Source organism: Crocodylus porosus, unplaced genomic scaffold, assembly GCF_001723895.1.
Source record: "Crocodylus porosus isolate Cpor-Errol unplaced genomic scaffold, CroPor_comp1, whole genome shotgun sequence".
NCBI classification, from domain to species: Eukaryota; Metazoa; Chordata; order Crocodylia; family Crocodylidae; genus Crocodylus; species Crocodylus porosus.
Genome location: NW_017728906.1, coordinates 86999978 through 87015273, shown reverse-complemented (window position 1 = coordinate 87015273; position 15296 = coordinate 86999978). Strand labels below are relative to the sequence as shown.

Below are 15296 nucleotides of genomic sequence, written 5' to 3'. Positions count from 1 at the left end.
GCTCCTTATTCAGTGTTTTGTAACTAGTACACAGGCCTGGGGGGCTGGTAGACTGGCTGGCTAGTATGCAAAAAATATTCAGGGTTACATACACAGCTCTCAGGCCTGGGGGGGCTATACCTTGGTAGGCTGGCATGTGAAAACTGTGCTTTGGGTCAGGCAGGAGCCTGCCTACACTTGTTCAGAAGAGATCCCCCATGATGGAAAAGAGTGCGTTTTTGGGTGACCTGAAACAGATTTTGTCCCATAATCCTAGCTGAGATGCAGCTCCTTATTCAGGGCAATGTATGTAGCACACCAATCTGAGGGCTGTCCATTAGGATACTGGAACACAAAGACTGAACTTCAGGTTGGGCAGCACCCTACCAAGGTTTCTTTGGGAGAGTCTCCCAGTGGCAGAGACCTGTGGGTTGGGCTGACCCAAAAAAGGACTTTCAACCATGATGACAGCCCAAATTCAGCTTCTTTTTCAGTGCTTTATAAATACACACAGGCCTAGGGGGGCATTGGTTGGTAGGCCACCATGCAAAAATTGAGCTTTGTGTCAGGCTGGGACTTGCCCAGATTTCTTCAGGAGAGTCCCTCAGGCATAGAGACATATGGTTTGTGGTGACACAAAGTGGATTTTGTCCCATAATCCCAGCCCAAACTCAGCTCTTTTTTTGAGGCAATGTGTATTGCACACAGCTCTGGGAGGCTGCCAGTTGGGAGACTGGCATATAAAAACCAAGCTTCAGGTTGGGATGAGTCTGCTCAGACTTATTCAGAAGCATTCTCCAGCCATGGAGAGGTGTGGTTTTGGGTGACCCAAACAGTATTTTGCCCCGTAATCCCAGCCTAATCTCAGCTCTTCATTCAGGGCCATGTACTTCAAATATGATTTTACATTTTGTTCTTAAATATATATTTTTTATGAAATTCCATGTCTTTAACATGCCTAATTAATTACTATCAACCTTTAATTGTGTAACAATTAGCTTTGAAAAAGGAACCAGGAACCAAGATTAAGGAACTAAGAATAAAGAATCAACTTCAGTCTCATTTGTGATAGGAAGTGGGTCCAGTCATAAATACTATACTTTTTCTCACATACAACATGCACATTTTCCCCAAAAAACAGTCACTGGTAATATCAATGCACATTATACGCAAGAAATATGGTAAGAGCAGGTTCTGCTGCTTATTGGGAAAAACAAAAAGTAATCTGTAGTGATCCACAGGGAGCAGCACAATGATCAGGCTTGGTTCCCTAGCTGCTGCTATTCAATTACTTACTACAAAGAAAGATTTTTTTTTCTCTTCATTCTGCCTTTCAAAAGCAAGGTGTGTATTTTATTCTGTGCTGTATACAAGAAAATAAGGTATTTTCTGAAATAACATTTATTCAAACAATTTGCATTAAACAGATGTGGAATTTTAAACTTCATTCTTAATAATCTTAGAGTGGCCCAGATAGTTTTGCAAGCATTACATAAAATAGTCCACAAGCAAGTCTGAGTATTTCCACACACCCCTTTTCCTCGGGAAACCAGTAGATTTCTCCTAGCTTTCAGCACCAGGTACCTTTCTGTACCTTAAATCTGTCAGAATATTATTTTTTTTAAATGATTTCTCCAGAATTTCTTTTATTTTAAAGACAATTGCAGAACATTGTTCTGATCACAGTGACCTCATGATACTGAGGAAAACAAAATCTGTGCATATCACATGTTTCCAGATGAACCACTCATGTTTTATTTGCTCTGCATGGGCTTCTGTCAGAGTCGAAAAGTAAAGGGCATGTCCACCAGAAGTAAAGACACTTTATAGTGATTTGCACACCATATGCCCTTCCCACCATCCTTATTTTCCACTTGGTTATCTCTCATCAGCCTCAAGGATTGCTCCTGTTTTCCCTCTTATCAGCTTTCTACCCCCAGCTGCTCCAAGCTAGTTGCACGGTAATGGAAAGGCAGGACTGACTTCAGACAAACAGGGCAAACAACTTCACCGTTACTAGGAAGTGAGAAGCAGATAACTGAGCAAGAAAAAGCACTGGAGCAGCTAAAGCACCTACTACAGTGGTCCCATACTCCCCATGAAAAGGAGGCATGGGAATAAGAAGGCCTGCACATGCAATATCAGCACACAGGTTTCATTACCTCATGTTTCAATTATCCTTGAAGCTTACATTTGAAGCCAGTGAAAGAAAACATTGATATTCCAATTTTAAAGAGCTTACCTTCCCCTGGTAAATCATCCCTTCCCAATATGAAGAGATTATAGCCACACTGCCTCTCTAAAACTTCTGGCAGTATCTTCAGTGCAAAAATATCTGGTGAGTAGATGCAGCTTACTTGATTTTTTGGATAAAGAACATATGCGTCATAGAGCTTCCCATCTGAAACTGAAGTGTGAGAATATGATTAAGATCAACAAGATGTTCTAAGAAAATGATAGTTTCCCTGCCCTTTACATTGCTTTGGTTCCTAATCCTGTAATTAAAAAGAGAACAGTGTAAATAAAAATAGAAATAACTATAGTCAAGTTTGGAAACTGAAGACTAAGACAACAAAAAGCTTTAAAGCTGACTACCTTCAAACATTCTTTTTTCTCTGCTAAAAAAATGCAGTATCACCAAGTATTTGGAATTTAATTGTTACAATACCTCAAATTAATTTACATTCAAAAGTTGTATATACCTAGATGTTTACTCTTTATGACCAAATCTTAAAAAAGAGAAACATCAACCCACCCCTGGTCAAAAAACCCTCCACCTCTGCCCACAAAAAATCCCCAATATTTTAAGATCTGGAAAATAAATTATTTTAAGCAAATGTTACAATAGGCTAAATTTAATAAATTTTACATCATTCCAGTAACAACCCCAATGCACTTAAATAAATGCATTTTATTTATATGACAGTAAACTTCCTTTTAGGCTCTCATAATTGGTCAAGACACCATCAGCCTGTTCTCTCATTGCTTTCCCATTAATGTTAATGGAAATCCAGGCATGTAGAGACAGTAAAATATCACAAAAACTATGGATGCGAGAGAACAGGCTTCAGGCAGACATTTTCATTTGTCCTTTCCTGCATTCATAAAAATATATGTTCATATGATCTGTTATTGCTCTTATAAGATTAGTAATTAAAAACATGGTAAACTATTGCTGTGCAGCTTTGAGTACATATTGTATGAAAGAAGCATACTTCAGCAACTTCCGAGGCAATGAGAAATATGCTGATTAGGATGAAGTCTAGATTTCTGAAAGAGCTGGCTGATACTACCAAAATACATAAGCCAGTGACTACTTCTCTGCCTAATGGATGTAGACTGCTGTCTAAATGATTTAAAAGTCTGAGAGGCAAAGTTTGTTTTGGTGATATCTTTTATTGGATCAAGTATGTAGTTGGGAGAGATGGTAGGCAAGTATTAAATAGAACTCAGAGGTAGGAGTGGACCAGGGAAGTTATATGGATTGCACCATAGCCCACCTGTCTGAAGAATGATATAAGCAAAGCTTTATTTACATGCAAGTTCTGGCTACTCATATCAAGTAGCTGCAATGAGCCTGTATTTTCCTCTCTGCAACAAGCTTTCAAACACAAGCATCTTTCATATCTGAGGAAGAAGCAGATGCATCTTAAGCTAAATACTGGTCTGGCACAGTTACAATAACACTCCTGCCTTGGAAGTCTGAAATATTTACATTAATTTTCAAACAATCAAAATATGTAGTTCACTTTAAATAGCCCCAAATAAGATTATTGACATTCCACTAAGGTCATTTGCATTTATCGTCCATTATGCAGAGTTTGTTCTATTAAAAACATGGCCTATAGTCTCAACACATAACTATATGGATACACAGACCAACCTTTTTTAAACAGGAAAATATGACAGGATTTCCGGTACCAGAGCACAATGTCAATTTTGAAAAACTTGTAAATAACCACAGCTAAAACTATTACAAACACCAGTGAAACTCCTCCTCCAATCAGGTATCCATGAATATTTGGAACTGCAATAGAAAGGGGGAGAAAAAAATATATATAAATCGGAACTGCGGCATGTATCAAACATAAAACATCTTGTCAATTCTAGCAATCTTTCTTCAAACTGCCTACCTGCACAAGGATTCAGAATGAATAATCAACAAACAAAACTGTGGATTTTCCCTGTATTGCTTCAACAAGGACTATTACTGGCAGATATTCTACTAAAGTTAGAATGCTTGCCATCTAGTCCCAATGGAGGAAGCTTTCCAGTCAAAAAATAACTCACAAATAAATCCTATTTTCCAACTCAACACAAAATTCCAGAATTTCTTTATATACAAGAGCTAAACCTACGTTCTCATACAAGCTTCTGTTGTTAAAAAGTAGCACAACTGTGGAAAAACAATAAGATAAAGAGGAACATATGAATGTGTTCTATTGGTTCTCCATTAGGCTGAACCAATAGGGAAGTGACTATCATTTACTAATCAACTGCACAGTTTCTAGGACAACATGTGACATATGGTAGAGGTTTCTAGCACACTATAAATATAAGCAACAACAAACAAAAAAAACAAATCCTCCTAACTTCAGTCAGACCTCCGGGAACACAGGACCTATGAAAACAAGCCACATTTACATGACTAAATATGGTTTTAGGAGTATAATTTTAGGCACCCAATTTTTAACAGTTTTAAATAGTAAGAGGAGGAGATTAGGACCATCTACAAACAGTGATTTTGTAGCATTAACTACAAAAGTTGAAAGAAAATTTAAATAAATTCTAGAAAAGAATTCTACGATGTTTCTATAACATGGATTAGTACAATCAAATCTCTAAGAGGGAGGTCAAGTAGAGTGCACAGTCAGAAAACATCCCAAAGAGATGCAGTGTCCCTGTAGGCTAAATTCTCATGAAATTTATGTTGTCTATAGTGTGGGATATGTTTAGTCACCTACACACACAGAGTGCTTGGGAAGGTGTTTTTGTCTGATGCAGTGTCTTTAAACGTGAGAAGTTTCTCATGATGATATAATCATAAAAAAGACAGAGCTAGAAGAGACCCCAAGAGCTCATCCAGTCCAAGCTTCTGGTCCAAGCAGGATCATCTCTGCCCAAACGATCCCAAATTAATGTTTTATCTAACCTGCAAGTATCTACTCTGGGATCCTTCAAATTTCTGTGTAACAGAGTTTAGGGTGAGTTTTGTTACTCAGAGGGGCATGGGCAGCAGCAAAGCAGCCAAGCAGTGGACAGGTGGCTGCAACCTCAATCAGGTATAATTACCTGATTGGGAACAGGGCACAAATGTTTCCTATAAGAGCAGCGAATTGTTGGTGGGTCATCTTAAAGTCTGTCCCCTGCACTGCTGTGGCAGGGATAGCAACAGATCCCTGCCCCCTCACCTATGCCGTCCATCCCCCATGCTGCCTGACCCCTCAGTGTCTCTCCCCAGCTCTTGCCCCTGTCCACCCTCCATGTGACCCTCCTGCCACTTGCATCCCCATGTCTGTGCCTGACCCACCTTCCCTCTGTCCCATTTGCCACCTGCTCCCAAGCCTCTGCACCAGTTCCTGTTCCCCCCTGCCACCTGTCCCTGGTAGTGGAACAGTGGCTTGTCACCATGGCTACCGAAGCAGCTTTTGAACCCAGAGGAAGAACACTGCCACCACTTCCTCTCCCTGCTTCCCCAACTATTTCCCCTGTTGTCTATTGGAGTTGCTAGCAATCTGAGTCAAGTGTCCAAAGATTCCAAATGTGGTAGCCGGCAAGGAGATGGAGGTGAAAGCAACAGCGGCATTCACCCCTGGGATCCTAAGCTGTGACAACACAGCATCATTGACTGCAACAATGACAAGCCCCGCTGGCCAAAATTTAACCCCTCATGGACCATCACTTAAACAGCCTTTAACAAAAATATGACAGGGAAAGTCAAATGTGACCAGGGAAATTAAATCGCTAGAGAAAAAAAGGCAGCAAGCGTCCCAACCCAGAAGTGGTAAATTTAATAGATTTCATAAACATTAGGGGCTGGAAGGGACCTCGTGAGATCGAGTCCATCCCACACACCACAGGCAGGACTTCTGCAGGGATCAAATAATCCCAGCAAAATAAACATCCAAACACCTTTTGAATGAGTCCAGAATAGGCGTTTGCACCACCTCTGTGGAAAGTCTGTTCCAGATGTTGGATACTCAGACTATAAAGAAGAAGTTATTCCTTATACTGAGTCTGAATAGGCCTTCTAGAAGTTTGTGGTCATTACATCTAGTTATCCCTTGGGGAGCCCTGGTGAACAACTGGTCTCCCAGATCCTGATGCACCCCCCTTATATACTCATAGGCAGCCACCAAGTCCTCCCTGGGCCTTCTCCTCTTCGCCTGGCTGAAGAGTCCCATGTCCCTCAGCCTCTCCTCAAAAGGCTTGGCCTTTGATCATATGGGTGGCTCTCCTCTGCACTCTCTCTCCAGAAGCTGTGTCTAAAAAAATGCTAAATTATATGTTTGCTTTAAGATATTGACAGAAAAAGTGTTCCATTAATAGTTTATAAAAGAATGATTTTTTTTAAAGTTCAGAATTTAATAAATTTAAATAAAATTATTTAAATCTGGCAACAACAAGGATTTATAATGCATTAGCTTACACACATATATAATTACAACATATCAGTCCTATTTAATCAAAAGTTATTTTGTGCAGCTGAATTCAGCTAGTGTCAACCATTTTACTGAATTGTTCCCTTCAAGTTAATTTATCAGGTAAGAACTGTAATTATTGAAATAATGCTGAGCCTTACCTGGGTGTTCTAGTTTGATGTATACTGTAGCATGTCCATGGGGATAAAAAACACGACAGAAAAATTTATACAAGTAATCTTTGTTGGTCACTTTTGAGATGTTGAATTTTGCTCCAGCTATAAGTAGTCCATGGGGAGACTGTTTCCTACCATCATAAGAAATAAAATACCAATAAGTAAATTAAGCATTAAGATTTCAGTGTGTCTGCAAATATAATAAAATTAATTTTTCACCTCAAAAAATATATTATGCAAATTCAGATTGTTTGCAAGCAAACATTAGCTCTCTGATATTGGGATTCAAGACTAGAGTTTATTGGGAATGTCCCATTAATTTTTTAGAAAATGTGGAGGTTACAGGAGGTGGGAAAATGCCAATTAATTCAAACAAAAATACATACGTTCTTCAGAAAATGTTTCTCAGGTCTAGGATAGGAGTTTGAGAAGATGCAGATGAAAACGAAACTCTCAAATGCACCTTCCTTCAAACAGCCCATAGACCAACTGTCAGGGTATTCATCTGAAACATGGGGAAACTTAGGTTCCCACATCCCACATCCAAAGCTTACATGAAGCCAACTGCAGACTTCTGTCTATACTACAAAGTGTAGCCACCTAGGGCATTTTTACACAATCAAGTGCCACAGGGCCAGGTGCCATAACGCTTGCAGTTGTATAAGCAGTGAAATGCGCGTCAGTGCTAAGAAAATGGCAGTGGTGCACTTTTGAACTAAAAACACATAAAATGTGGTTTAGTTCAAAAGTGCACTGCCACCATTTTCTACACACTGACGTGCATTTTGCAGCTTATACAACAACTGCACGCAGCACAGCACAGTTCACATCAGCTCACGTTTGGAGCAGATTTGATTAATCAAGTCTGATTAATCAGATTAATCAGACTTGATTAATCAGATTAATCAGACTTGATTAATCAAGTCTGCTCCAGGCGGCAGATCTCCGGTACATCACAGAACAAAAAAGCATGCATATAAATGCCCCTAGCCATGGAGGCAAAGAGCTCCATATCTAGTAATTTACTCTGCCACTTTTTTGGCCAAGGCACAAAATAATGGGTGTATTAGTGTCTTACATTTTGTCCAGGGTAAAAACTAAGACAACAAGGCTTAGAGGCAAGTGACCAAAATGCATGAAACTATAGTGCAACAGAAAGCTCCTTGTCTGGAAGGAGCTTGCAGAAAAAGTAAAATTAAACTTATAAACAGTTTTCCTAAGATGAAGGTCAACCTTTACTTGAACTTCCCAAAATAATGAAAGGAAATACTCTATTAGGGTTTTCAACCTTTTTTGGTCAGGGTACCCCGGCAGTCAGTTAAGAAGCGGGGAGTCCCCTGGCATCCAGCCGACCAGATAGGGGAGTGGTCCCTAGCAGCCAGTCAATGAGTTGCCAGAGAAGAACTCCCCCACAGGCAGCAGCAAAACTAGAAATGCTGCTGGTAAAACTGGAAGTGCCTCTGACTTCTTTGTATTGCTTCCTTCCAAAGTACCCCCATGGGTACATGTAGCCCTGGTTGACAACCCCTATTCTACAAAATACATTTTTGACAAGATCAGCTCATTTAACTGCTTTAATCTTAAAAGACCATAACCATTTATTGCTGGCTGGAAATGCACTGAACTGGTTTAGAAAATAGTGTTGATTTATACCGCAGAGAACAGAACTTTCAACTCTTTACTGGAAACCAGGTGAGTGTCAAGAACGTTTCATCTTACTTTTTATGTCCTACAATTTGGATAGCTGCAGACAATAATGATCACTAGGTGGATTCACAGCTAGTGGACTGATTCACAGCAAATAATTTAATGCATCTTAGCAATCCATGTGCAATTTAATGTGCAAAAATACTTACTCATAGTACTCTTCCTTGTATGTGTTATCAAAAATATCAACATCACTGTCATTGACTTGCCAGTAAGGAGTCAAGCCATCTAAGCCACTTGATACTTTACAATCCATGACCACATGAGATCCTAAATAAAACATTTAAATATAACAATTAAAAATTTAACATTTAAATATAACAATTAAAAATTTTAGATTACAAAAGGGGAATGACAGAAGTATGTAAGCAGTTTGGGATACCAAAAAAGTTACCTAACAACAGACTAACTTTTCCAGGCATACTCCATACTCAACATACAAACATTGCATTTGCTCAACATCAATCTTTGGGGCAGCAATATTCATTGGAACGCACACAGGGAGCCTGCTCCAATGTGCTGGAAATCCAGCATGTCAGAGCAGACACAATTGAATCTGTTGGACCACATACCCTCACCCATCATGTGCATCAGTGGCACAGCACACTTTTCTCAGCACAGAGGCGCATTATGTTGCTTATACAGGTGCTTCTGATGCAGTGCCAGGAGCTTTCAATTAGCATGGCTTCCTAATTAAAATTGCCCAGCCCCACATCAGGAGCACATGTAAAAATGCCCAAAAGGCCTAACGTTACTCAGTTTCTAAGCCACCACAGAATCTTCTGAGATCCCACGGTTGCAGGGAAGGAGAGCAGGTTTTGGCTTATATATGAATAATATAACTTGAATCACTCTAGATATTGTAAGACATATTACTTTTTCATCCTTCAAGGGCTTGCTTTTCCACCCTTGGTGACCCACAAGCAGTAACCTGATGAAAGAAGCTGGAGCTGAGGGTTCAATTAAATAGAGACAATAGTGGAATTCTGCCAAAGCAGTATCAGGTTTGAATACTTCTACTGAGGAATAACATTTAGTAAAAGTATGGCTTGAAGTCCAAGTAGCTGCTTGGCAGATATCTGAAAAAGGTACACTGAACCTACAAGGAAGTCAAAGAATCTGCCTGAGCCTTTGTGGAAATCAACCCATCACTAAACTGGGGAATTTAATATAGCACAGTACCCACCTGGACAGTCTCTGGGTTGATATTGCCCAATCCTTCATTCTCATGCCAAATGCTATTAGTGTCTATGGGAAATCTTGAAGCATTTGTGCAACAGGCCCCCTTCTACTTACAAAGGTACATCTCATGTCTGCTTACCTTTCCCTTGTTTACTATGTAGTTCAGGAAAATATATTGCTGAATAACTTCATTTGGCTTAAATGCCCATAATCACTTTGGTTAGCACTTTGTGCTTGAGAGATTACTTCATCCCCTAAGGAATGCAGTACAGGGAAGAGTTTACACATTATTTCCCCACAGTTCTAGCTGATGAACGTGCTAAAGTAAGTTTTCATAGGTAAGTACAATAGGGAATAGGCTGTTGGGGTTTCAAAAACAAGGGTGAGACATGCCAGAAGCCCAATCAGATCCTCTAATACAGATACATGAACTAGTGAAGATGTATAAATAAAGTCATTAAGGAACTGAGTGTAGCAGGGTGGGAAAAACTGTAGCTTCCAGTGAGAAGAAGATCTGTAGAAATAGTTGCTAATGTGCTCCAACAGAGCATCCCTATTCTCTGTAGAGCTCAAGAGCCCAAGATATTAGTGGAGATCTTGAAGCCAACACTGTTCACACCAAATCTTGAATCTCTTCCCACTTAGGAATATAGGGTATTGATACACGTACTTTTTTGTCCCACGATGGACCAGAGAGCCTCTGCTTTGGAGCAGATTTGATTAATGGAGTCTGCTCTGCATGTGAGCCGATATGAACTGCACTGTGCTGCGTGCAGTTGTATAAACAGCGAAATGGGTGTCAGCACACAGAAAATGGAGGTAGTGCACTTCTGAACTAAAGCACCTTCTACGTGTTTTAGTTCAAAAGCGCACCACCACCATTTTCTGTGCTGACACCAGTGCCGGATTATGACATGCTGAGGCATGCTAAAATATGTTCAGCTTAAGGGGCCCCATATGATGAAAATAATCCACAAAAAATGATTTTTATGAAATTTTAAGATGAATTATTGTTATTTCTGCACAAATTTATGAACTCAATATGAATAATAACTAGGGAACCATACATGTGTTCTAGCGAACTGCCCATCAAGAATGATGGGGGTGGGGAGGGAAAGACAGAGCACTGCCACCCACCTCCCCACACCACCGCCAGTTCCCAGGAGCTGGGGGGGAAAAGAGAGAGGGAAGCTTGCATGTGGCAGCTGCTGCCGTCACTCACCGCCCTGCACCGCTGTCACTCTGCAGCTGACCTCGTGCCACTCCCACCCCCCCGCTCTGCATCCAGCCGCACAACAACCCTCCCCCCTGCCCCCGCTCTGTGTGGGTGGTGGGTGGCAGCGCTCCATCCCCACCCTTCTCAATGCAGCACTGGCTGGAGCCACACCTCCCCCATGATCATTGCAGACAGATACAGACAGATGAACTAAGCCCTTTATGTTTCTATATATCTATAGATAGATATTTTTGTCATATTAAAATGAAAATTTCCAGGTATTTTTTTTTTTTTATTTAGAGACCCCTCATATTGTGAGGCCCTAAGCTGTAGCTTAATTATTTTAAACCTAAATCCAGCACTGGCTGACACACATTTCACCGCTTATATAACTGTGAGCGTTGCAGCGCCAGGTGCTTTTTAGAGTGCCCAGCGCTGTGGCGCTTGCATGTGTAAAAGTGCCCATAGATTAGTTTTCTGGAATCTTTCCTGTTCTCACACAGCAGCATAGGAAATATTCTACCAAAATAATCTACTCCAGATAAAACTATTCCTTACATCTAAAGAACAAGAACTCTAATAGAGCTGGATGGTTGGGGGTTTTTTGGCTGTAACTTTTCAAAGAAAAATGAAAAACTGAACACCAGAAAGTTTTGCAAATTTATAATTGATCTCAAAAAGCTTATTGAAAAAAAAGAAAAAGAGTCAAAGATACTTCAACATTTCCTAATGAAAATATTTGGATTCAAAATTACTGCATTTAAATACTTCTTTCAATTAGATTAAAACCACTATATGCTCAAAAATGCAAACAAAAAAACCGTTTTTAATTTTTATTTTTGGAAGTGCTTTCTCAGATCTAATATCTGTGTCTGTCATCTAAACTCAGGCTGTATGATACAGGGAAGTAAGATTTGGGTGAAAGAAGTTTCTATTGTCAAGTGGTATGAAGTCTCTTAAACAAAGTAAGGGTTTTTGATGGACGAACAAAAACATCAAATCCAGGTAGTAAAAACTGCCTCAACCATGTCGGAAAATCACTTCACAAAACTCAGTATGAGAAAAGAGATCGTCCAACTGAGGTGATACAGAAAGCGGATAGATTTGCTCCTTAGAAACTAACCAGTGTGTGGATATATACGTATACACTACATACACACTATTCTTGCCTTTTTCCAATCTTCTGAAACTGAGGAGTGTAATTCCTGCGTCCACAAGGGGTGTGCTTAGGTGCCAAATGACCCAGAGCCCACAAAGGGCCAGAGCTGGAGCTCAAGAACCTAGGATCCTGGTGCAGTGAACCCCAGGCAGTGGGAACCAGCTAGATTAAAAGTGAGCTAAGGCCAGGAAGGGCCCAGGTTCAGACAAAGACGAACCCCAAAACCTGTATCCACTTCCTGGGGCAGACTCCTTATGAAACTAGAACATCAAGTTGTGACAGGCGAGATAACCATAAAGGGGCAGGACCCTGAGAGTCTCAAAGCAAGGCTGAGGAGTTTGGAGCCGAGTGGCGAGCCACGCCAGGAACTTTGTTGCACCAGCACTGAATATTCAAGCTACAGTGAGACAATGATATATGCAAAATATTATATGTTTATAATACTGGTCTCTGTGAGTTCTCACAAAGCAATAGCCAATGCCTTTGCAATTACCTTGGCCATCTCTGTGTGCTACAGGATGACTCTCATCGAGTCCTACTAGGGATGGAGTCACACCCACATTCACTGCCAGTGCACCGCTCAGAGCTCTGGTCTCAGCCATCACACACATGCACAGTGAGCCTACTGCAGGTGTGCAGTGAGGTCTCTACCATCACTACATGCCCCATTTTCCCCATCCCCATCCCAGAACTATTCTATTCTACTGATTTGAAAGCATCCAGCCTAAGCAATCGCTAACCAGTTCTCTCCCTATACTAGGTTGGTTATCTATTCTCACTGCTAACTGAGCTTGTGATCTGACAATCAATCTGTTTTGAAGGATGACTTAAAGGCATAAAACCTTTCAACCTTCTTCACATTGTCCATAGCTTCCCCTTTCCACTCAGTAATGCACCTATGCTTTCTTGGTCTGTCTCTTCTAATACAATTCTAATTCCACATATCATATCATATATCATATCATATAATGCTTTTTATTGCCTTTTGTATGTCTTGCTATTTGCATCTTAGTCCCAGAACCAGAACCAGAGAAAAATAAGTTTTGGCAGCTTCCACTTATTTTATTTTAATAAAACAATTTTAAAAGATTCACAATACATAATTAGTGCACATTAATAATATGCACATATAATAAATAAATAAATAAAATCTCAGTGTTAAGGAGTTCTCTCTCACACTTAGGGGTCATAAGAAGTTGAACAACATGCTTGTTCTGTTTTTTATGGGAAAAGTACATCATAAAAAGTATTAGGCAAATATGCTTTTCCAACTGACACTATCACCCAGAAAACTCTGATCTCAAGCCTACAGCCTACACTGCCTCAGTGAGATACATATGCGTAAGCAAGCAAAAAAAGCCTCAGATCCTCAGGCAAAGTCTTGGGCCTACTGAAGTCAGTAAAGTTTTGCCACTGACTTCAAAATAGCCAGGAGTTCAACTGTGGTATGCAGTGCTGTGTTAGCCGTTTGTCAAAAGATAATTACTTACCAAAGTCTACTTTAATAGTGTTGTTGTTTGGATAAATAAATTCTGGTTTTTTCTTCACTGGAGTTTCTGACAAAGAAGATTATCATAATTATCATCAGCAATATTATTAAATATTATCAGACAACCAATACTTATTCCACAAGCTACCGTAACGATACTATTTCTGCAGTGTTTTGTTTTATTACCACTTGGCAACAGTGTTACTAGCTAGCATAATTATCATATACTTAAAGGGAATTTCCAAATTTTCACTTGCATACTTCTAGCAAGAGATTTGTTATTGTTTGGCCAAAGGGGTTAACTCTAAAGGTAAAATTTAAACACAACATTTAATTGTAATACATAAAAATTCTTAGATACTTGCAAAAGTAATTGGCAAGAAGTATAGACAAGATACCTCTTGGATGTTAACCATTCATCTGCTTCACATATATTTTAAAATCAGGGGCACTCAACCTTTCTGCCTAAGGGACTGAATGGGCAGTGCCTGGTCCGCATGTGGGCCAGATCCAGCAGGTGATCCCAATTCAATGCCCAGGGCAAGCATGGTGGGGGCTCATGCACAAAGTGGGCCAGGGGGGCAGCTCAACCCCAAGCTTGCCCCACCCCTGCTGTGGGGAGGGGAGGAGGAGGGGGGAGACTGACACAGCCTTAGCCTAGCCACACAGGGAGGGGGACGGGGCTTGCCTTGGCCCAAGCCCAGCCTCACAGGGCTCGGGGTTTGGGAGTTTGGCAGCAGGGAAGGTTGCTGTATTAATTGCCATCAGTTCCCCGCTACCAAATTTTCCAACCTGCATTTGGCCCATGGGACAGAGGTTGAGCACCCCTGTTTCAATCTACTAAAATAGATTTAATCTAGTTGCATCTGTATTCCTAGACATAAACCAAGACAAATCTCCCAACTGGATCATAGATAGATACAGGAGGGACACCAACCCAACAATTGTTAGTGCAGACTTAGTGAAAGGGCACTTGGAGGGGCTGGATGTGTTCAAATCAGCAGGCCCGGATGAACTTCATCCAAGGGTACAGAAGGAATTGGCCGGTGTCATAGAGCCTCTGGTATGGCTGTTCGAGCACTCATGGTGCTCCGGTCAGGTCTCAGAGGACTGGAAAAAGGGCTGATGTGGTCCCTATTTTCAAGAGGGGGAGGAGGGAAGAACTGGGAATCTATAGGCCTGTTAGTCTCACCTCTATCCTTGGGAAAATGCTGGAAAAAATCATTATAGATCACGTATCTGGGAGCCCAGCAGGGGAAATAATGCTGAAAGGAAAATCACCACAGATTCATTGCAGGTAGATCCTGCCTGACTAACCTTGTTTCTTTTTATGACCAGGCCACAAAATGCTTAGACGCAGGAGGCGAGGTAGATGTCATCTACCTAGACTTTAAAAAGGCCTTCGATATGGTATCTCATTCTGTTCTTGTAAATAAACTGACAGGCTGCGATACAAATGATTACACAGTCATGTAGGTGGCAAATTGACTTAGGGTTCTCACCTAGAGAGTGGTGAATATGGGTGAATGGGTCAACAGCGACTTGGAAAGATGTGGGCAGTGGAGTCCCTCACAGCTCAGTCCTTGGGCCAGTGCTATTCGACGTCTTCATCAGTGCCTTGGACGAGAGCACCTTGTCCAAGTTCAGAGATGATACCAAATTATAGGGCAAAGTTAACACACCAGAGGGTAGAGAACAGATCCAGGTGGATCTGGATAGGTTGCAAAAAATGGGCAGAATGAAATAG

The 15296-nt window shown here is 40.7% G+C and overlaps 1 protein-coding gene across 7 annotated transcripts in view; it reads right to left on the bottom strand.

Annotated features, from left to right (window-relative positions):
• Positions 1-15296, bottom strand: part of LOC109306229 (interleukin-1 receptor type 1-like) — a 48332-nt gene that overhangs the window by 4572 nt on the left and 28464 nt on the right. For all 7 annotated transcript variants that reach the window (XM_019529556.1, XM_019529552.1, XM_019529555.1 and 4 more), the window contains exons 7-11: positions 13551-13616; positions 8653-8773; positions 6782-6927; positions 3863-4006; positions 2222-2386 (exon numbers count right to left, since the gene is read on the bottom strand). In XM_019529556.1, coding sequence (XP_019385101.1) covers positions 2222-2386; positions 3863-4006; positions 6782-6927; positions 8653-8773; positions 13551-13616 — 642 coding nt within the window. The remainder of the gene's footprint in view (positions 1-2221; positions 2387-3862; positions 4007-6781; positions 6928-8652; positions 8774-13550; positions 13617-15296) is intronic.